General features: G+C 39.1%; 2 protein-coding genes across 2 annotated transcripts in view; both read left to right on the top strand.

The window, feature by feature from the left end:
- LOC133978920 (multiple epidermal growth factor-like domains protein 9) overlaps window positions 1–3,215 on the top strand; it is a 37,967-nt gene extending 34,752 nt beyond the window's left edge. Inside the window, exon 6 of the mRNA XM_062417280.1 lies at window positions 986–3,215. Coding sequence (XP_062273264.1) covers window positions 986–1,518 — 533 coding nt within the window. The 3' untranslated portion in view covers window positions 1,519–3,215. The remainder of the gene's footprint in view (window positions 1–985) is intronic.
- Window positions 3,216–5,275: 2,060 nt separating this feature from the next.
- LOC133979655 (tumor necrosis factor ligand superfamily member 15-like) lies at window positions 5,276–13,442 on the top strand. The gene is made up of 4 exons (XM_062418217.1): window positions 5,276–5,614; window positions 7,947–7,977; window positions 8,090–8,146; window positions 10,386–13,442. The coding sequence occupies exons 1-4, from the start codon at window positions 5,366–5,368 to the stop codon at window positions 10,820–10,822; spliced, it is 774 nt and encodes a 257-aa protein (XP_062274201.1). The 5' UTR covers window positions 5,276–5,365; the 3' UTR covers window positions 10,823–13,442.
- The last annotated feature ends 8,387 nt before the right edge of the window (window positions 13,443–21,829 follow it).

Genomic DNA, 21,829 nt, shown 5'->3' with positions numbered 1-21,829 from the left:
GCACACACGTCGGATCATCACATTTAGATATTACAAAAACTGTTAGTGCAGCACATGTTTTTACTGAATAATAACTGACACATAAATGCATTGTCAGCATAGATACATAATGTGTTCTTTGTTGTATTTGTATATTGTATGGAGTAAGGACACATGGGGTAAATTGTTAAAGTATATAATAAGTTGTAGTGTTTTTGAAATGATCAACAATTAACCTTCATTTCAAATTTAGGTAAAGGACCATTTCAAATTGTAATACTATAGTATATTCTTCATATGTACAGAGTAAACATATAGTACTAATGCAGTTTTCTGCATTCAGACTTCAATTGTGTGACTGAAAATCATCTTGTTATTTTAAAAGATGACACTCAGTAAACAGTGCATGCAGCAGGTGAGTGTGCAGTAAGTCTCTTTTGGCCACTAGGTGTCACTAGCTACCTTAGTCTTTTTTTCTTTTTTTTTATACCTCTCAACTAATCTTCTTTACACCGCTTACAAACTGTCCAAAATGCTGCTGCGAGGCTCTTAATTCAATCCAACAGATGGTCACACATCACATCCTCACTGCACTCACTTCCTGTTAATTGTAGAATTCAAATAAAGTTTTGGTGCTCACCAGTAGAGCCCTAGGTCCTCTACTCAGGGTTTCTAAGTGGACACATTTTAAGACTTGGGGAGACCACGACTTCTAGTCAGCAGCCCCAAAACTTTGGAAGAGTAACAAGCTTTAGGTCCTTGATACTGTGGATTCAAAAGCACCTAAAAACGATCTGTTCAGACAGGCATTTAGGTAGTTTATGGTATGTCATGTTTTATGTAAACACCTATATTTTGTTCCCTTTGTGTATTTTATTAGTATTTCTATTTATCTCAATTTTTATATAACTGTAGTTGATTTTATTTATTTTGAATGTGAAGCACTTGGTGACTGTTGTCTGTGAAAGGTGTTATATGAATAAACTTTACTTTCTTCTCTCCTCAGCACCCCGGATCATTCCCACACCAGCAGGTGCAACCACAACAACCGCCCCGACATCGAGCACATCTTCCCCCACGCCCACCACCAGCACCACCCTGACCTCCGCCCCACCAAGAGCCGTCCCAGCCTCCACGTCCAGCAGCAACACAAGCGCCGCGCTGAGCACCGCCGCCGCCACCACCACCACCCAGGCCCTGCTGACCAGCCTGGGCAGCCCCACTGACAACACGACGGCAGCCCTGACAGAAGTCTCCTGGACGCAGTTCAACATCATCATCCTGGCCGTCATCATCCTGGTGGTGGTGGTGCTGCTGGGCTTCGTCGGAGGGGTGTACACTTACAGGGAGTACCAGAACCGAAAGCTCAACGCCCCCTTCTGGACCATCGAACTGAAAGAGGACAACATCAGCTTCAGCAGCTACCACGACAGCATCCCCAACGCTGACGTGTCGGGCCTGCTGGAGGACGAGGCCAACGAGGTGGCGCCCAACGGCCAGCTGGCACTTACCACGCAGGGCAACTGCTACAAGGCTTAGCGTTAGATCCATCCACCCCCTCACCCCCTCCTCCACCCTCCAGACTGGACACCTAGATTTACAGATGACACAAAGCTGCTGGAAAGTACCAAAATCCAAAGCTCCTCCATGTATGACTGCTTGTCGTTACCCTGCTCGTCTGCGGCACTTCACAACACTTTGCAAACTGACAGTGAGATCAAGCAGATGTGATCAAAGATACGGAAAAAGAGACGCAGACTTTCCACATTGAAACGTTTTTTCCCTTTTTGATATGATTTTGTGGGGAATGGGCGATCAGTGTAAAAGGGTCCAAAGAAAAAAAAAGTGTTTTGTTTGAGTTGTGCCTGCAGAGGGCGATATTGTGCAGATTTGTTAGGTGATTGGCATGGTGTTAGACAGGTGCCAAGCATTCATCTGTTTACTGAAACAATGATCCTAACAACTGGTTAGAGGGCTTGCAGGAGCCTAGCATTTCATATATTTTTAAAAATGGACTTTTGACTGTTTAAGTTATAACCGGATCACTCGTCCTGTGATCTTCAACTGAGACAATGATTGTTATTTAATGAAATTTTTATTCCGTTCTTATTTATTGGTTGACGTTTCATTCTCGGAAGAAATGCTGCACATGTATGACGTGTTTTTATTCATGGTGTTTTTCTCTTACGTGCTGTTGAATGGTAATTTGAATCGGACAATACGTTTCCATGTATAGTTTGTATGTGTTTTTTGAGAGAGTCGTACGGGAAGATGAAGGCCGCTGGCACACACACGTTTTATCTTTTGTTTATAGCTTCTTGTCTTTTTTTTTTTTTCTTCCTCTTCTTCTTCTTCTTAAAGCGTGCCAGCTCACCTGAAGTATCCAAGAGGAGTGTTTCTTTTAGAGGAACTACAACCACCATTTCTAAACTCTCGCTGGTCAGCACAGCTGCAGGGCAGTGACTTATATGAAGCTTGCGTAAACCGTCATGATTTACTGTCTAATCCATCTCATAAATCTAATCTGCTCTTTGCTGCCTACCTCAGCAAAATTTTAACAACCCGGAAATGTCACATCATTGTAGAGGACGGGCTGTGTGACTCATCCTTGGGAAGATAAGACTGTTGGATGTCTAAAACATAAACAGTACGCTTATATTGATACACAGCATACTGGTTATTATCATCACCTACAGTTCAACTGCATCAGCTAAAACAGGGAGTCGCTGTAAAAATCGATGCACTTCAAAGCCTCACACCTGGATCCTGGACATGGATTCTATGTTTTCTGTGTGCTATTTAGGCTACCATTGGTTTGGGTGCGCTTCTTTTTACCATGACGAATGAGTAAAGCTAAATATGGGACTAACTCCTCAGGTACTGGCTCTTTCCCTAATGTGATCACTGTAAATATGATTATTGTACAGATGAATGTGAATAGTAGCACTATTATTGTACAGGTAGAATACTGTGTGTACACTGTCACTCAAACGGAACCTCCCGAAACCTTTCGCTCTCCAGGTCGGGACGTCGCGGTCGGCCTGCAGCTTTTTTTTTTTGCTTTTTTTTTTCTTTTGTATTTTCATTTTCTTATTCTAAACGGACTTCGCCATATATGCAGCTGCAGGATTGAAACACACCCACCCCACCCCACCTAACCCCTCCGGACCGTTGCGCTCAAAGAATAAAATGATGTGAATAATACCCCGAAATTCAGAGCTCAACTCTCAAATAAAAATGGGGTTAACTGTTGTTGTCTTTGTGTTTCTGCCATATCTTTACTTTCATTTACCGACAAAATTTTTAAGATCCCCATCCAAGGAAGTATAGAAATGTATATAAATACTTGGTATGATCATTTGTGCCTGAACAAAAAAAAATGAACTACATCTATTCCTTCTACATCACATTTGTGTAAGTTATTCATGAGACCATATTTGGCTTGTAGATACATACGTTAAACTGAGATTTAAAGGACGGGATCACACATTTTCAAGTCTGTCTTGGAATGTGATGCTAAAAAGACTGTAAATGTGTCACGAAACCACTTTGATAGGATGAACTCACTTACACTGAAAGCACATTTGAAGGAGATGTTTTAACAGCCCCTATGAACTCGAGCTGTGCAATATGAGTAGTTTCACTGCGGGTAGTTTCCGTGTGGGTAGCATGGGGGTGGAATTACAATTGAAATTTGGATGGATTTCATTTTATTTATAGAACAAGAAAACCCATTTTCAGTATTCAGATGGACGCTTGAATGTTTTCAACTGAGAAAAAAACAAAACATTGTCCACTGTCATTTAAGTTGAGCACAGAGAAATATTGATGCAGAAGATAGAGGAAACAGCCATGTAGCGTCAAACTCTGCCCATACACCATTCTTACCCTCCTGTGAAGCTGCTGACAGGGAGGGTTTTTGTCTTTTTGGGGCTTCCCAAGATTTCCTGAAGCTGACATTGAAGTTTCAGTCAGTGGCACGCTCTTCCTGTAAAGTGTGAAGGCATTCATACATTTTACGCAACATGTATTCTAAAATATTCAGTCATAGAAACTCTCAGCTTCATTTTCACATCAAATCAGGGAGTCAATATCCCAAGAACCTGACTCCAAAGATGGTTTCATTGAATTTGAGTAATTTAATAAGGAGTTTAAATATAGGTTCAGACTATGACACACTTTTCCAAGGATGAAGGAAAGGCTCAAAATGTATTATTGTAAATACACAGGACAGTTCCGTGTTTTTTGGGGTTTTTTTTAATAACCACACTGACCACCTGACAGAGTGTTGCATAATGTTCTTTGGAAATATCAGTCATGTGAAAACTTGAAACTTCACATTGCAATCACAGTTATTATTGTGACTGTCGGATGACTTTGCTGTCTGTCTCTTCATATTTAATAGTTGTCTTTTCGAAGCACTACATTTAGTCACAAGGTAATGCAACACTTAGGATCCGACAGGTGGGAGGATGTCTGGTGCTTGTCCGGACAGGCATCATGAGAAGTTGATCTGCAGGCAGAGGCAGATCAACTTTAATTAGTTTTATTGGATAGTGGCTTGTCTTCATTCTTGTCTTCATTAGCACAGACAAGAAAGTACCACTGATATTGGCCACTGGTAATTATGTTAATGACTTTAATGCTTTCGAGTAAGCAGTAGCCTACTGTATTAAAAAAAAAGAGGATGCTGAGGATGCCTTAAAAAAAATGATGTCTTTACTTTTTATTTATCAGTTAACTTCATACAAAGTTCAGTCAACAGAACCTAAATGAAACCAATACTCGGTGTGAACAGCTTTGCTTATAAAACCGCAGCAGTTCTCCTCAGTAGGCTACACCTGCACACAGTTTATCAGGTACTTAGCAGGTCGGTTATTCTTTCATCGTAGATAAATGTTCACAGTCTGTCACATCAAGAGACCTGATCCCAGTATGACTCATCATGCTGAGATGATCTTAGGTGGCTACACCACCTGGTGCAGGAGTCTTGATACTGGAATAAAACAAGTCTGGTTGTTTGAGGTCAGTGTCATGCTGCAGAATCAATGTAATAATGACCAGATGTCTCCCTGGTGGTCCTGCATGAAGGATAAGAATCTAAATATTGTTGCACACTAGCTGTTGGCTATGTTACGTTACGGTCGTAGGCTATTGTGAAATGTGACTATTAACATTTCCCATAAAGTGGTTTGTGGTTTGGTTGTCCATCTGTTAGGTCACCACTGGCAAACTGGGTGTGGACGCAACTTGCTATATTATGTCAGGAGATGAAAAGTGTGTACTCTTTGTTAAAGTAATCTATGAAAGAGGAAGTCCGTGCTTGGGTCTTCACACGCAGGGGAAATCGAGAGTCTCTTCCAGTCTTACGTGGGCGCACTTATAAATGGAGATGCTGAAAGGGAGCGGACGACCGATCTACGCGTGCACAACCAAAGACATGGAAGAAGATTACTATGGAGAGGAGGCAATCTTACCCCGGCAAAACGCTTTAATTCAACTTCTCCGTCAGAGGGAATGGCGACTTACGCAGATGACCTGGTTCTTAGCCGTGGTTCTGGTTGTAGTGGTGTCAGCGGCTGCTCTGCTGGTCGGCCTGCTGCTGGGACAGAGAGCTGAACCTGCGGACAAACAGGTAACAACACACCGCGATAGTTTGTTTACTCATCGCGACGTTGAATTTGCTGCAAAGTAAGAGATTGTTACATACTTCACATTATTGTAAACGTGTAACAGTGTACTGTAAGCAGGTGAAAGTTTGAGCGAACAGGCAGCGGAAGTGTTATGAAATAAGTCATATCTCTTTATTATTATTATTACTTATTTTGACGACGCACGCAGTTAGGGCAACAAATGAGCTGCTGTGTACTGATTCATATATAGACTACCATTCACAACACAGGGGACAGTGCTGCGCGTGGAACCTTAGTTTTATAAACTTGAACGCTATTTTATGTAGAATGTGTTAAAAGTGAGTTTACAATGCACCGACTTCTAAAACGGGAGATTGCACTCAAGTTTACAAAACAAAACTATAAGATATAAATATTAATTTAGCAGTGACTTTAAATAGCTACAGTTTGCACGGAAGTGTATTAAATTCAATTTAATTAACGAGATTATTTTCCTGTTTTTCTAAATTAACAAGATCATTTTTTCTCTTTTTCTGATTTTTTTTTTCTGAATTAACAAGATTTCTATAATCCTGCGAGAAGCTTCCACGTGCAAGTAACGTTGCTGTTTCTTATCTACTGAAACTTTCCTTCACGCCAGAAAAAGAACAAAAAAAAGCATCAGTGGTGGCCTGAATGTTAGAGAAGTACGACGGAGTATTAGGGCCAGGCAACAACAACAACAAAAAGCCAGGCAAGAAAAAAGAAAAAGTCCAGCACAAGAACAGAAAAAAGCCAGGCAAAAAAAAAAAAAAGAAGAGAGAATGAATAGGCTTTACGTTATTGATATGATACATTTATCAGTTACGAATACAGTTGCACCACTGATTTCATTCTCTTTTCTTTTTTGTGTGAATCTGAGATGCCGAAACTATAAGATATAAATATTAATGTACCAGTGACTTTAAATAGCTACAGTTTGCACGGAAGTGTATTAAATTCAATTTAATTAACGAGATTATTTTCCTGTTTTTCGGACTATTTTTGTTTGTTTTTCTAAATTAACAAGATCATTTTTTCCAAGATTTCTATAATCCTGCGAGAAACTTCCACGTGCAAGTAACGTTGCTGCTTATCTACTGAAACTTTCAGCTTATCTACTGAAACTTTCAGTAGATAAGAATTTATTTATTAGGGCAAGGCAACAACAACAAAAAGCCAGGCAAAAAAAAAAGTCCGGCACAAGAACAGAAAAAAGCCAGGCAAAAAAAAAAAAAGAAGAGAGAATGAATAGGCTTTACGTTATTGATATGATACATTTATCAGTTACGAATACAGTTGCACCACTGATTTCATTCTCTTTTCTTTTTTGTGTGAATCTGAGATGCCCTTTGAGCAAGGCCCTAAACCCCTCCTGCTCCAGTGAGGTTGTTCAGTGACAAACAGATCAGACTGTGATTGCACTGGCCAGCTTCCAGGTGTGAATGTGTGTTACTGTGTGAGTGTGATCAGGGTATTCCCGTAAAAGAAAGCACTGCTCTCAGTGAATTTCTGCTGAATAAATAAAGCTGAGCTGAACATCCACTCATGTTATAACGTGAAACTAATGACATAACATCACATTGCTGGTGTGTGGAGAGGGGCACACATTTATCTGATGGGATTATTTTCCTTCAGCTGTTCAGACCTGTACAGACCTTTTTTTTTCTCAAGTGAGTGCAGTATGCTTCCGTAATTGTGCAACCAGTAGCCTACATATTTCATAAAACCCCTCAAATAGGCTGCATTGTTTTAGTAGTTGACATATTTAAGATTATAATATAGCAAGTTAAATGGGGTTTGATTTACTGGGAAAATTGCAAAAAGTGTTACAACTGTCTCTTGCATAAATGTACAAGTAAATGTAATTATATAAAACTATAGATATAAATCTCAATGTAAAATGTCAGTGTATGCTGCCTGCTCTAGTTTTGTTACTACCTGAACTTATCTATTACCGTCACTGCTTTCTAGGTGTTGGCATGTTTCCAACCTTGACTTATCAGGCCCTTGAAAAGCTTCAGCTGTTTGATAACGAGCTAAGAATTACACATCAGGTGTGTTGGGTGGATGATGGTTTAGTGGGGAAATACCTTAAACATGCAGGGCAATAGCTCTCCAGGAGTAGACCCTCCCCCCACATTCAATAATATGGGTTGCGAATTAACTAACATTTCCAATAAGATCTTTTTAAAGAATGTTGTTAGAACAACTATCTTTCCTCAGTTGACTAACAGACTACAAGTCTTTTCCTTGCTCTTTTAATTTCTTATATTATCTAATGCTGTTGCTAAGACTGTGTTTGTTTCCTTACAGCTCTTGAAGAATCCTGAAAGATATTCCTTTGGTAAATATCCTGTTCTATAATCTAGTCAGATTAAATATGTTGTTGATTTATGAGAGATCATGAGCTTGTCAAAGGAAATTATTTATCAATGAATAATTCATATTTCTTGCAGACAGCAGCAACGAACATCCCAAAGAAATGGAAGACAATCCAAGCGCCATGCTCTCAGGTAAGAAGGTTTTTAGTGCAAGGGTATCTGCATTAGAAGTTTAATTTCCAGGAAAGGCACTTAGGTTTGTTTCAAACTGGGGTTCGCAAGCTAAAAATATGCACCTTATGTTGACCACAGAGCTCTTTGGAACATTAAGAAAACACTGAAAAATTGTTGTGCAGTAAACACCCAATTTCAACATTCTGTACTTGTCCATATATGTAGATGATGTTATATAATATATCAATTATGATGTGGTGGAGTGATCATTATTTAGTGAGCAATATCTATTCTTTCACGTTTATAATCAGAACAAATGATACTGAATGTAAATACAACTGACTGTAGAGTACCAGTCTGTGAAACTGGAAATTCACCCAAAGCCCTATGCACTATGCCACAGCTTTATCAGTTTTATGAGCCAGTTTATAAATGAGGCAGCCAGGCTTTTATTAGACAGCTCCTATCCATAAGAGACTCAGGTGTAGTTAGCGGAAGTTAACTGATTACTACCAGTGATGACTTACTTTACTCTTCTTTATGTCCAAACATCAAACCAAGAGACAGTCAGCCAAAAACCGACCAGTCCTCTCTACAGTAACAACCAAAAACAGACCAGTCCTCTACAGTAACAACCAAAAACAGAGCAGTCCTCTCTACAGTAACAACCAAAAACAGAGCAGTCTTCTCTACAGTAACAACCAAAAACAGACCAGTCCTCTACAGTAACAACCAAAAACAGACCAGTTTCTACAGTAACAACCAAAAACAGACCAGTCCTCTCTACAGTAACAACCAAAAACAGACCAGTCCTCTCTACAGTAACAACCAAAAACAGACCAGTTTCTACAGTAACAACCAAAAACAGACCAGTCCTCTCTACAGTAACAACCAAAAACAGACCAGTCCTCTCTACAGTAACAACCAAAAACATACCAGTCCTCTCTACAGTAACAACCAAAAACAGACCAGTCCTCTCTACAGTAACAACCAAAAACAGACCAGACCTCTCTACGGCGTGTGTGTGCACGCGCATGATATGCGAGAAGCTGTCGGTATCAGTGAAAACATGGAGCAGAGTTTCATTGATTTGGGTTTTCTCTCAATAAACAAGCGGAACGAATTCAATAATGAAAACAGCATAGAGTGGATAGACTGATCTACTGATTATAGACACGGTAGAAGTGGAGGGGTGCAAATTAATGATTTAAAAAGATATTTTAGTATTATTTTTGACAGTGTGAGAACTAGCAGCGTGGCGTGAGTGGTCGTGAAAATGGTAATTTGCGTGACTCTCTCTCTGATTGCGTGAGAGTTGACAGCTCTGATAGTATAGACTGTATTATTTTAAAGCTGACAGCCTGGATTCTGGTTCCAAGAGCCATGGAGAAGACTTCAAAAATCTTTCCATGGAAAATGCAGGGGGGAGACAAGCTTAACAATTATGAATCATCTTGCTCCGGATCAGTGCATTTCAGTAATGCGCATAATGAATCACAACTGATTGACAGCAAAACGTTTCTTTGCAATCATTTTTTAATACAATTTCAATGTGTTCTGAAAACGCAACAGACAGATTGTAATAGTGAACGATGAACAGAATTGTGGATGTGTACATCCCTGCAGATGGGTGACAAATACAAACAGAAGTGTAGTCATTCGTTTCTTCCAAGGGCCTCCAAAACAACACCAGCGCTGCTTGTCATAGGATCTTTCTTTCCAATGAAAGGATGAACAGCAATCTTCCAAAAGATATTTCTTCATTCTGTGTTTTAGATGATGCTGGCGGAGAGCGCTGTCTTAACACGTCGCTCCAAAATCTCCCACAGGTGTTGAGTTGGGGTGAGATCTGGTGACTGTCGGGGCCATAGCATATGCATAGCATTTACTTTATGTTTGTATTTTGATTGACAAATACTGAAAATCACTTGTCTAGACAGTTGTTACCCAACTGATTTTTAGTATTTTTCAATATAATATACAGGCTCACCAATGTCAACAATGTGTGTAGCTTTGCACTTGAACTGAAGGCCACATCAGCAGGTGTCTCAGCTAAGATCTGCTCTCAGAGTGATGGTGTAATGTAGAGCATTATTGTGATTGTGATTTTTTTTACAAAAAAACAACTTTCCCACATCCTGTTTTTAATGGCAGGCTGTGCTTTCAACTTAAATATGTAATTTCCTGTTATCTTGATGTGATACAGAAGTAGAAACAACTGCAACCTAATTTTCTGCTTTTCTGTTCTCATCCACAGTTCCTGTTCACATTGACCCTAAATTGCCCTACCTTGATTGGGATAGTAAATTAGGAATTACTGTCCACATCAGTGGAGGTTTCAACTACTCCAATGGAAACCTTGTGGTGCCCAGAGAAGGCAAGTACAGAATTTACCTGCAGATCACCTACGAGGATGACTCCGGACGTTGTGTTAGAGATGAGATGATACTCCAAAACTCTGTGTATGTTTTCATGGACAGTTACCCGAAAAAAGTACTTCTCCTGTCATCATATGACACAGTGAAGTGCGACATGAATACCTGGAGTAAATCTCTCTATACAGCGGGCTCGATTAAACTGGAGGCAAACAGCAAACTATCAGTGACATCATCACACCCTGAATTTATTTCTAAAAATCATGTTTCAACGTTCTTTGGTGCAGAATTTCAGACAGTTCATGTCTCAGTCACCTAAATCTAATCAGATCTTGAGAAGCTAATAGTATTTACTCTACTGCAGGTTTGCTTTATTTTGGTCAAGTTATAATAAGCTGCATAATTCATTAATAACAGCTCACACAGACAGACTGCACCCCAAACAATGAGCCACAACAATTAGTCGATAAATCGATTACGTGATCAACAGAAAATGAATATGATATAAGAACTACAGCACCTAGGCATTGGCTGGGTATGTACTCAGTTGTTTGCTAATTGCAACATGCACCACTTTCATTGCAAGCTAAGAATTGGCATCCCACTATACGTTGCAGTAATAGTGGTAGTCTTTTGTCATGAGTTTCAACCAGGGGCCACATGCATGAAACTGTGTGTAGATTCATGACTAACCCTGTCTGGAAGTACAATGGCAGAAATATGCACGCCCGTTTTTTCTAAGCGTGCCTCTGTTACTTTAATCCCAATCATTGTGGAAATAGGCACCCGTGCATGAACTTCATTACAACTCCCACACTATGCCGTAAACCAATGCCCTGACACGCCCTGGGTGAGCTGTTTTCATATCAGTTTATCACCTGCTCCTCCAGTCTGTAACCAAGTCTACACAATAAACAGGAAAGAAGATAGGCAGTCCACAGATTGTGTTGCACCACTGAGATTCTCCAACAACCAGTTGCTGTGTGGCTCTTTATAGCCTCCAACACATGGACCTGTAAACCATCAGCAGTCATAGCTCTCATATCTACACCACCTGTACAAGGTGTGATAGGCCTGTTAACAGCAAAATAAAATGTTGACATTTCCCATGTAAATGAAATAAGGGATCAAATAATCAGTATTACGTTTGCAAATGCACTTTTGAATATTAATATGTGTATATGCATCTGGCCCCAGGTCTCCCATAGGATAATACATTTGGTAGCTGCAATGAAAATTATAATCTTTATTTGGCCAACCCACGATCAATATTATTATTATTATTATTATTATTATTATTTACACAGTTGTAACCAGGTCATGTATTTTTATGAGCTTTATTGGTAATGGTAACCAGGTAACCCTGTGGAATAACCTTCACTAAGATCATAAATGAGGAAACAAACTAACTATGATAAAAGCATAGGCCTGCGAAAATAAGAGTGGGACCGATTCCACAAGACAGGATGATAAGGTGGGAATCTGACAGTAGCTTTAGGGAGTTTTGCATTATTCAAATCAAAGGTCTAAGTTTAGCGGATGTTGTATTCCTGTACAGATTGTAAAGCACTGTGGCTAGTAACATAGCTGGTCATATATAGTGACTAAGGAATTTGTGAATGAAAGCAACTTTTTGCAGTTTGGAAAAACAGAAGTCAGGGGGGGAAAAAGGAAATAGCAGAATATCAACTGAAGACTTCTACATTTTGTTTTCCATGAAGTTGTAGAATATTAACAGTCATGATTTTGTGGTTTAACACTATCATTTGTATAAACAGAGGTCTGGTGGTGTTGTTTTCTTACTGTTGTGCCATGTAAATTGCAACTAACATGCATGTTCAATCTCAGTGTTGTCTATATTGTGGGTCAACACATTGTAGTACAAGGCTGAATCACTCTGTGTTATTGTTTGCACATGCCTTCCTAGATGTTGCCGTAGCCAACTTGGCTTTGCTAAGGATGTTTACTAAGTTAAGCAAAGGGAACGGAATTCATTACTGGAAGGCTGTCACACATTAACCCAGCCAATGTCCACACGGTCTGCTATGACCACATTCTGTATTTTATGTTTTTATAGTTCATGAAATGAAAATGAAAATGCTACTAACACCACTGCCTCACCAGTTGTACTGTGTATATGCTTTAGATGCTGTATAATCACATTTAAAATAACTCTGCGCCCATGTGCACACATACACACACGCACACACAGTGTCTAATACAGGTATTTGTACTTTCATTGATATTATAGGACACCTGTTGTGAAACGTGCCTATTAAACAGAATGTTGGAGAAATGTATACACTTGTACTGTACCTCTCAGTTCTGTCTTTATGGGATGACTTAGAGTCAGAAGCAGCTGTGAACCTGCCTCCATGCGTTTGAGGAAAGTAAGAATGTTGTACTGTATATCCGATGGAGGGAATAAAAGCATGAATAAATGTTTCTGTATTGCTTAAAGATTACAGTGTTCTAATCTTGGAAATATATATGTCGAGTTGAAACATGATTGTACCAAGTTCACATTCAGGTTCTTTAGCAATGCTCTTAATATTTGGGATAAAGCGAGCCTAGCAGTGGCTGGACCTGATTATGGAGGTACTCAGAGCTGGTGTTCAGCACTTCTCATGGGTTGGGAAAATATATTCAATTTGACTTTTTTTCACCATGGGGCTCAATGTAAGCTAATGGGATGGGATAATATATTCTGTAACAAGGTGCAAGGTGCTGTTGTGCAAGTATGCTTGTATATTTAACAAGATGTTTTTTAATTTAATTATTTAATGAATTGCTTGCTGGACACTTTACTCTGGATTGATGCTATGCAAATTGACTTTCTTACTTTAAAAGAAACAATCATATCAATTGTGAATTTTTATATTTGTATATGTGTTTGTTGTGCATAAAGTCTCTAAAGGAAATGTTAATAAATAAATCTAATGACTAAACACTGAGTCTTTTCCCTCTGTCTGTGCTAATGCTTTCAGTTTTGGCCTAACTTATACAGTATATATATATATATCCCAAGTGTTTCTCACACTACTTTACTAGCTCATTTAGTCAGTCTGCGTTCCTGAAACTACAAATACACAGGAAGATAACCAGTTTCTCCAGTTTCATGTTTGTTTTCTGTTGTTATACTCAGAAACTACTGTTGGGCACCAATCTGGTTACAACCATAATGATGTTCTTGTGTTTTAGTTACCTGTAGGCAATTCATATTTCCTGAGTGGATTGCAGGCTAACAATAAGTCTTGAGTCATGAGTCAGTAATCACAGTGTATGTGGGCACAGAGAAATGTGTTGGGCCTAACCCGCCCAAGACCAGTCATACTTAATAGGTTGGTAAATACATATGTTAAACAAAATAAGTCATTACAACTATACTTATCTGAATGAACGACAGATTAATCATACAAGGAGAGTAAAAAGAAAAGTCCGCACACCATAGGAGCTCCCATGCAGGTCAAATTTGATAAAATGTATACATATATATATATATATATATATATATATATATTATTTATATAAGGTCAGACGACCGGCAGGTTGTGGAGAAGCTCCATTCATGAAAATGGCACTAAAGACTAAGAATAAGAACTTTACGAGCTCTCAGACTGAGGTCCCGCTCTCAGAAATAGATCAACAGAAAACACATATTATTATTTAGTGTTAGTGGTGGAATTAAAGGTCCTGAGAAAGACAAAGAATGAGGAAAAATGACCCGTGCTGTGAACGCTGTCTCAGCTGTTGCGCGCAGCATCACAGAAATAAAAACAAAAATGACTCAATATGAATTATTCCAGAGGATGTCATCAGCCAGGGAGTTTAACTATTACTTCAATAAGCAAATTTTCAATTAAATGAATAACAGTTATTAATAAATAGTCAGTTTATATTGTGGAAAAGTAGCTGTGGACAAGTCGCTTTGTAGTTTCGGCCGCTAGTATTTATATTGTACGCTTGCATTATATCATAGTTTCAATTGTCAATTTAAATGACTGATACATCTACCTAAATTGTTAAATAGCCTACTTATTAATACTAAATAGCCTAATAATGTTGTGTAGTGTTGTTACATGCCAGTATATACTTTTAGATCCTTGGGCAGATGCGTTTGACTATTTCAGAGACCTGGCTAAAAACTACAGGGGACAGAGCGAGCCCCGAGGCTCTGGAAGGGTCTGCCTGAGGAAATCAGGTCAGCTTAAAGGTCATCTCTTTTAAGTGCCTTCTTAAAACTTCTTGGAAATATAAAGAACTGTATTCAGACAAAAAACATGCACATGCTGCTGAATTAAAGATGTGTCGATACAAAATGTGAGTGTTGGATATCAATGACTCAGCTGGTGTGGATGTAGATCAATTATGTGAGGGTTAGGTTTTCCTTTTGTTGAGGGGGAAAACAGATATTGTATATGTTCTGGTGAGTGAGAAGTTTGGAAATCTCCCCTGGTCAGCATTCCAGGGTTGTGAATAAAGAGTCTTAGTTTCTGAGGGTGTGTACCATCTGCTTTCGAAACATGAGGCAACAGTCCCGTTGTTTGTTGCAAGCCCTGATTGAAAATGCTCCCATTTTTAAAAAAAAAACAAAAAACCAAGCACTTTGTAGCATTCTTGTTGTACAAATAAAGGGTTCATTATCATTTCAACATGGATCTGAGGAAGTGATGCATCATTAAAAGAAAAGTGGACTTGGCTGCAGGTGACCGCTGTTCGCCGCCCATTTCCAACTGTGAGTGCCATGTAGGGATTTTTTTTTTTTTTTAAACGTAACCTTGTGGTGTTTCATGTTTCCATGACAAACCATGTTTAGTAACTTTAAGGAAGTATAACCCAAGTTTCAAGTGATCGTTTCAACCCAAACCACGATCATTACTTAACCCTAACTGGGTGGTTTTAGTTTCTAAACCTAACCAGACCTTAACCACAGCGTTAGTCACACCATCAAACATCATTTTTTAACTGTGATTTGTAATAACTTTGGAAAGGATTCTGGAGTGCATTACTACTGCTGTTAGATGGTGTAAATGCATCAGCGTAGGAAGCATTTAAAATGTGGGTGGGAAAATCTTATCAGGGGGTTAATGTTCTACACTGGGGACCTTGCAACGATTATGCTACGTTCTATTTAACTCAGATGTTGGAAGTCGGAGCTGGGAATGACGTCACACCCGAGTTTGAATCATTCGAATGGTTAACGCTGTACAAACAGTGTAGCTACATATCCACAGATAAAAGTTGGACAGAGCTGTGTGTACGACTGATTTAATGAGACACATAAAACTGCTATGCTAATAAACAGGATATTACAATTTTCACACTGTTGATGCGTGGGGCAGCCATCTTGGATTTTGAGGTCAGGTAGTACATGAATGTAAATGGATATAGATGGATGGATAGAGAGAGAGAGAGAGAGGAGAGAGGAGCTCAGTGCATCATGGGAGTCCCCCGGCAGTCTAAGCCTATAGCAGCATAAACTGGAGCTGGTCCAGGACTAGCCTGGCCGACCTAACTATAAACTTTATCAAAAAAGGAACGTTTTAAGCCTACTTTTAAACGTAGAGAGGGTGTCTGCCCTCCGGACCGAATCTGGGAGATGGTTCTATAGGAGAGGAGCCTGATAACTGAAGGCTCTGCCTCCCATTCTACTTTTAAAGATACTAGGAACCACAAGTAGGCCTGCATGCTGGGAGCGAAGTGTTCTGGTAGGTACATAAGGTACTATAAGCTCTTTAAGATATGATGGAGCCTGATCATTAAGAGCTTTAAAAGTAAGGAGAAGGATTTTAAATGATATTCTAGATTTTACGGGAAGCCAATGCAGCGAAGCCAAAATGGGAGTAATATGATCTCTCTTTCTAGTTTTTGTCAGAACGCGTACAGCTGCATTCTGGACCAGCTGGAGAGTCTTTAGAGACTTGTTAGTACAGACTGATAACAATGAATTACAATAATCCAGCCTAGAAGTAACAAATGCGTGGACTAGTTTTTCAGCATCATTTTGAGACAGAATGCGTCTGATTTTTGCAATATTACGCAGATGAAATTTGTTTTATGTGGTAATTGAAGGACAAATCCTGATCAAATATACCTCCTAGGTTCCTTACAGTGGTGCTGGATGTCAAAGTAATGTCATCCAGAGTAGTTATATCATTAGATAATGTGTTTCTAAGGTGTTTGGGGCCAAGCACAATAACAGTTTTTTCCGAGTTAAATAACAGGAAGTTGCAGATCATCCAGCCCTTTATGGCTTTAATGCATGTTTATAGTTTAGCTAACTGGTTGCTTTCATCTGGCTTCATTGAAAGATATAATTGAGTATCGTCTGCATAACAATGAAGATTTATTGAGTGTTTCCGAATAATATTACCTAAAGGAAGCATATATAGGGAGAATAGTATTGGTCCAAGCACTGAACCCTGAGGAACACTGTGTCTAACTTTTGTTTGCATGGAGGATTTATCATTAACATGTACAAACTGAAATCTATCAAATAAATACCATTTTAATGCAGTTCCTTTGATGCCAATTAAATGTTCAAGTCTCTGTAACAAGATTTGATGATCAATGGTGTTGAAGGCAGCACTAAGATCTAACAGGACGAGGACAGAGAGAAGTCCATTGTCTGATGAAGTTAAAAGGTCATTTGTAACTTTTACTAGTGCTGTCTCTGTGCTATGATGAGCTCTATATCCAGACTGAAAATCATCTAATAAGCTGTTTCTATGTAGAAAGTTACACAGCTGATTGGCAACTGCTTTCTCAAGGATCTTGGAGAGAAAGGGGAGGTTAGATACAGGTCTATAGTTGGCTAGAACCTCTGACTCAAAAGTAGGCTTTTTAAGAAGTGGTACATATCCTGTCACTAAAGACAGATGGAAGTAATCATTGAAGTTAATTCTATAAGGTCGACTGGAGAAAAACAGTCTAAATATATATCAGATTTTACAGCGATTTCTAAGTTTCCTGTGTTTAGAGGATAAATCAGTGCTTATTGAGGGCAGGAGGTGATTAATTGTGTCCCTAATAGTTAAGATTTTATCATTAAAGAAACTCATGAAGTCATCACTACTGAGAGTTAACCTTGGACTATTTTTATTCTCCTCTATTAGTGATGAGTAGTAGGCAGCTCTGGCGTTACGGAGGGCCTTCTTATATGTTTTTAAGCCTTTTTTGCCAGGCTAAGTGAGATTCTTCTAATTTGGTGGAACGCCATATTCTTTCTAATTTTCGTAAAATTTGCTTTAATTGTCTAGTTTGAGAATTATACCACGGAGCTGTTCTCTGTTGTTTAATTACCTTCTTTTTTTAAAGGAGCTATGGAGTCCAGAGTTGTTCTCAGTGAGTCTGCAGCACTATTGACAACACAGTCAATACGGGGGGGAACTAAAGTCAGAATAACTCATCTCTGTTGTATTGAGACATTGTATTGAGTTCAGTACTGATGGAATTATTTCTTTCAATTTAATGACAACACCATCAGACAGACATCTAGTAAGAACATGTCTGTCCAAGGTTGAGGGTGTGGTTATAACAGTGAGTGGCTTCATTCACTTTTGAGAGAAGCCAATTGAATCTAATAATGCGATGAATGCAGTGTTAAGGCTGTCATTATCAACATCCATATGAATGTTAAAGTCACATACTATAATTACTTTATCAGTACTGAGGATTAAATTGATAAAAACTCTGAGAAGTCAGATAAAAATTGGGCATATGGGCCGGGAGGACGGTATATCACAACAAATAAAACTGTCTGTAAAGTTTTCCAGGCTGGATGAGAACAAGACTTTCAAATAATTTAGAACTAAGTTTATGTCTGGGGTTGATTGTTAAGTATGAGTTAAAACTGGCCGCAACTCCTCCTCTTCGGCGTGTACGGAAGTCCAGGAAAATGTTTATTGAAGCTTGGCCAAGGAGAATGAAGAAATTATCAATACACACTTCAGTGCATGACGCTGAGGAAAGTCTTGCAGCAATGTTGCATCACCATTATCAGAACAGCTCACACTCCCAAATACCAGAAAAAGCTGACTGTGTCTCAAGGAGAGAATGTTGCCTTTACCGTGACATTGAGGCCCGTCCTTGACCCTACCTATCCTAATATGTGGCATTTGGATGTGGAAAACACCCAAACAGATGTGTGGTTTTTATGAGCACTGCACATAGAGTTTTTCATCTGTCTATACTTTATCTGCAGCTGCAGGGTGTGGATGCAAGGGTTTCATGTTGATATTCGATTTCAAGGAGATTTGAGCCACAATAAGAATTTATTGTTTATCTTCAGCTGTGTACAATGCAACTGTGGTCAGCCTATGTATTACTCATTATGGCTAATGTCATAGTTCACGGCCTATTTGTAAGATTAAGTAGATCCAGTAAATGTCCTATTTGTTTTCTCCTAAAATATCATCATTGCGCAGTAATAAAAAATCCTTTCCAGAGTTGTGACAAATCACATTAAGCTTTATGAATTACTGTGAAAATACTACATTCAATTGCTGACCAAAGAAATCAGACAGTTACTCCTTTGTTTCCAAGTTGATATACCGTCATTTCCTGTTGCTTGAAAAGCAATGACTTTTGGATCACATTTCTAATCTGATTGTGTGAGCACACTTTCTCAGAGTGTTGCAATTCCCAAATCAACAACTTTTTTTTCTCCACGTATGCAAACAGACAGTTCCCCTTTAAAATGCTTCTTTTTTAAACATGCCCTAACAGTCCGGTTCAATATATGTTTTTGTGGGAATTTTTTGGGGATTTGCTAAACTATACATTTTTGGAAAGGTTATGGTCTAAGGCAGTGGTCTCCAACCCTGCTCCTGGAGAGCTACTGCCCTGCATGTTTTAGGTATCTCCTCACTCTAACACACCTGATTCTAATAATCAACTCGTTATCAAGTACTTTGACGAGCCTCAGCTGCTTGCTAACGAGGTAGAGTGAGGAGATACCTAAAACATGCAGGGCAGTAGCTCTCCAGGAGCAGGGTTGGAGACCACTGGTCTAAGGAATCAAAAAATCAAAGTTTGCATTTGCACAGATGTCTATGTGGCGGCCATATTGAATTTTGTTTTAAATGGCAGACGTAAAAACTTTAAATATTAATATCTCGGCTTCTGAATAAGCTGAACTGTTGATTTTAACTGCTAAACCCACATTTTCAGGGTCAGGGAATCCAATGGTGCTAGTTACAACGCTTCAAGACTTTACCAAATTAACCCATAGATGCATAAGTGGGTCAAAAATGACCCGGTGTGGTTGTTTTCTTCATTGTAATGAAAAATTGTTCACATTTAATATTCCATGTTCCTCCAAAACCATGTTTTTTTAATCATCCCATTGAAATACATACACAATATGACTAAAATAAACTATACACATCACAAGCAGTTGGTCAGATAACTCAGAGATCCTTTTATTGAAGAGTTTAAAATTAGCTAACATAAAACTTGTCGACGTGCACATTTAGACCACAGTATGATTACACAACCCTTTTCAATTAGACAGTTTCTATACATCATCTTAATCATCATCATTGCTTTCATACATCACAGCTTGGGAATCGTCATCGTTCCGGCACTGGCTGCTGCACTGACACATGTCAGTACAGGCTAAGTCCTTAGTTCTGCAGGAGCACCTCCCAGAAGAGCAGTCAGATTTACACTTGCATTGAACCAACTCAAGGATGGCGTTTGGGGCTGGGAGGACCTCTGTGGTCACTGGTTTGAGCATGCAATCCGAGTGTTTGTAGTATCCATTTTGCAGAGGATCCAGCTGTGGATCCTGCAGAGCAATGGCTGCCTTTGCCCATACTGTTGTTTGGACATTTTCTGCTGAATGCAGGTACATGAGTTTCCAAGACTTCTGAACCAATCAAATTGAGATAAGTGGTTTCAATGTCATCCATAGGAAGGTACGCTTGGTTTTGTGTTTCCACATCAATAAGGTTGATCAGCTCAAGTAGGCTTGACCTTTGTAGAAAGGTTGCTTCGGCAGTTTTGTTAGTGGTAGTTTCTCGAAGAGCATGGAACACATTTTCTCTCCAGCAAGATTTATGGTATTTCACATCATTCGCATGTGCATCACCAGGTGAGATGCAGGTGTTCAGCCTTGTCTTCAGTGCAGTATTATGGGACCTTTCCACAGCATCTTTGAGATCTTTACCAGCATTTTCAGTCCTGATCTGGTACAATGGCTGGCCATTTTCCTTTTGGCAGAAGAAGCACTCTGCTTTATCCAGTGGATTTGTATTGGATCGTGTGAATGGCAATGGAGAACCAGATGTTGAGGGGTCTGGCTCAGCCCTTTCTGTGTTTATTCTTCTCTGTCCAGGCTTTTTGGCAGTGTAGTGTCCTGTAGCTAAAGCATGTGCATTGCGGTCTCTTGCACGTTGTATTTCAACCTTGTTAGTTGCACTTGAGTGACAGGAGCGATGCCAGACTACCCTCTCTGTGCACATTGATTCTGGTGTGCAGTTCTGCAGTCACCTTTGTACTTGCACATAGCCCCCATCATTCAAACTGGCCCTCTCTTGAACTACCAGAAGAATGAGCCCATAGGACTCTAATCTAGGGTTTTGGACCAGGACTCCTTTCTTTTTATCATCAGACTGGCTGAAAATGCACTGCTTCCAGTTAATGGACTCCTCAGCTACCCGCTTTTTACCTTGTGACTTGTCACTCATGCTTGGCACCTGCAAAAGACATAAAATATGATCAAACTAGCTACTGTTATTATCTAACTACAAAGGGTAATTTGATGATAACACATGCTCTCAACATAATAATTATGAATATAGGCTACATACAGTAGCCTAATTTCAGCTAGCTAGTTAGTTAGTGTTATCTAACTATGAAGTAGGCAAGGCTAATTTGTATGGGAAAAATGCTCTTTCAAATAATCATAATTTATGACACTGATGGCCTACGTACTGCACAGTAATGTTAGTGACCTGTTAGCAGCAGACATAAATGTATATGTTGTTGAAATATAACATTCTGAGGTAAAAGTTAAGATAATAGGCTACTTACTATACTGTACAGGTACTAGATGCTCTGTAAAACAATATTTTCGAGGGATGACAAAAATCTTTATTTTTTGAAGAACAGCTGGAATATGAAATGATAACTTTTCATTACAAAGATATTGCCAGAAAACAACCACACGGTGTATTTTTTTACCTACTCATGCATTGAAGGGTTAATATGGTGAAGTGTAACTAGCACCATTTTCTGACTCCTTATACCATAACCTTTCCAAAAATGTATAGTTTAGCAAATCCCCAAAAAATTCCCACTGAGGTTAAAATTTGACAATAAG

This window comes from Scomber scombrus, chromosome 4 (assembly GCF_963691925.1).
Source record: "Scomber scombrus chromosome 4, fScoSco1.1, whole genome shotgun sequence".
Taxonomy (NCBI): Eukaryota; Metazoa; Chordata; class Actinopteri; order Scombriformes; family Scombridae; genus Scomber; species Scomber scombrus.
The sequence above is the reverse complement of the archived record's forward strand: the minus strand, read 5'-3'. Positions and strand labels throughout refer to the sequence as shown.

Coding starts and splice junctions, on each gene's coding strand:
- LOC133979655 (XM_062418217.1), top strand. CDS start 5,366: ATGGAGATGCTGAAAGGGAGCGGACGACCGATCTACGCGTGCACAACC. Junction 5,615..7,946: donor CTGAACCTGCGGACAAACAG/GTAACAACACAC, acceptor GTTTCCTTACAG/CTCTTGAAGAATCCTGAAAG. Junction 7,978..8,089: donor TCCTGAAAGATATTCCTTTG/GTAAATATCCTG, acceptor TATTTCTTGCAG/ACAGCAGCAACGAACATCCC.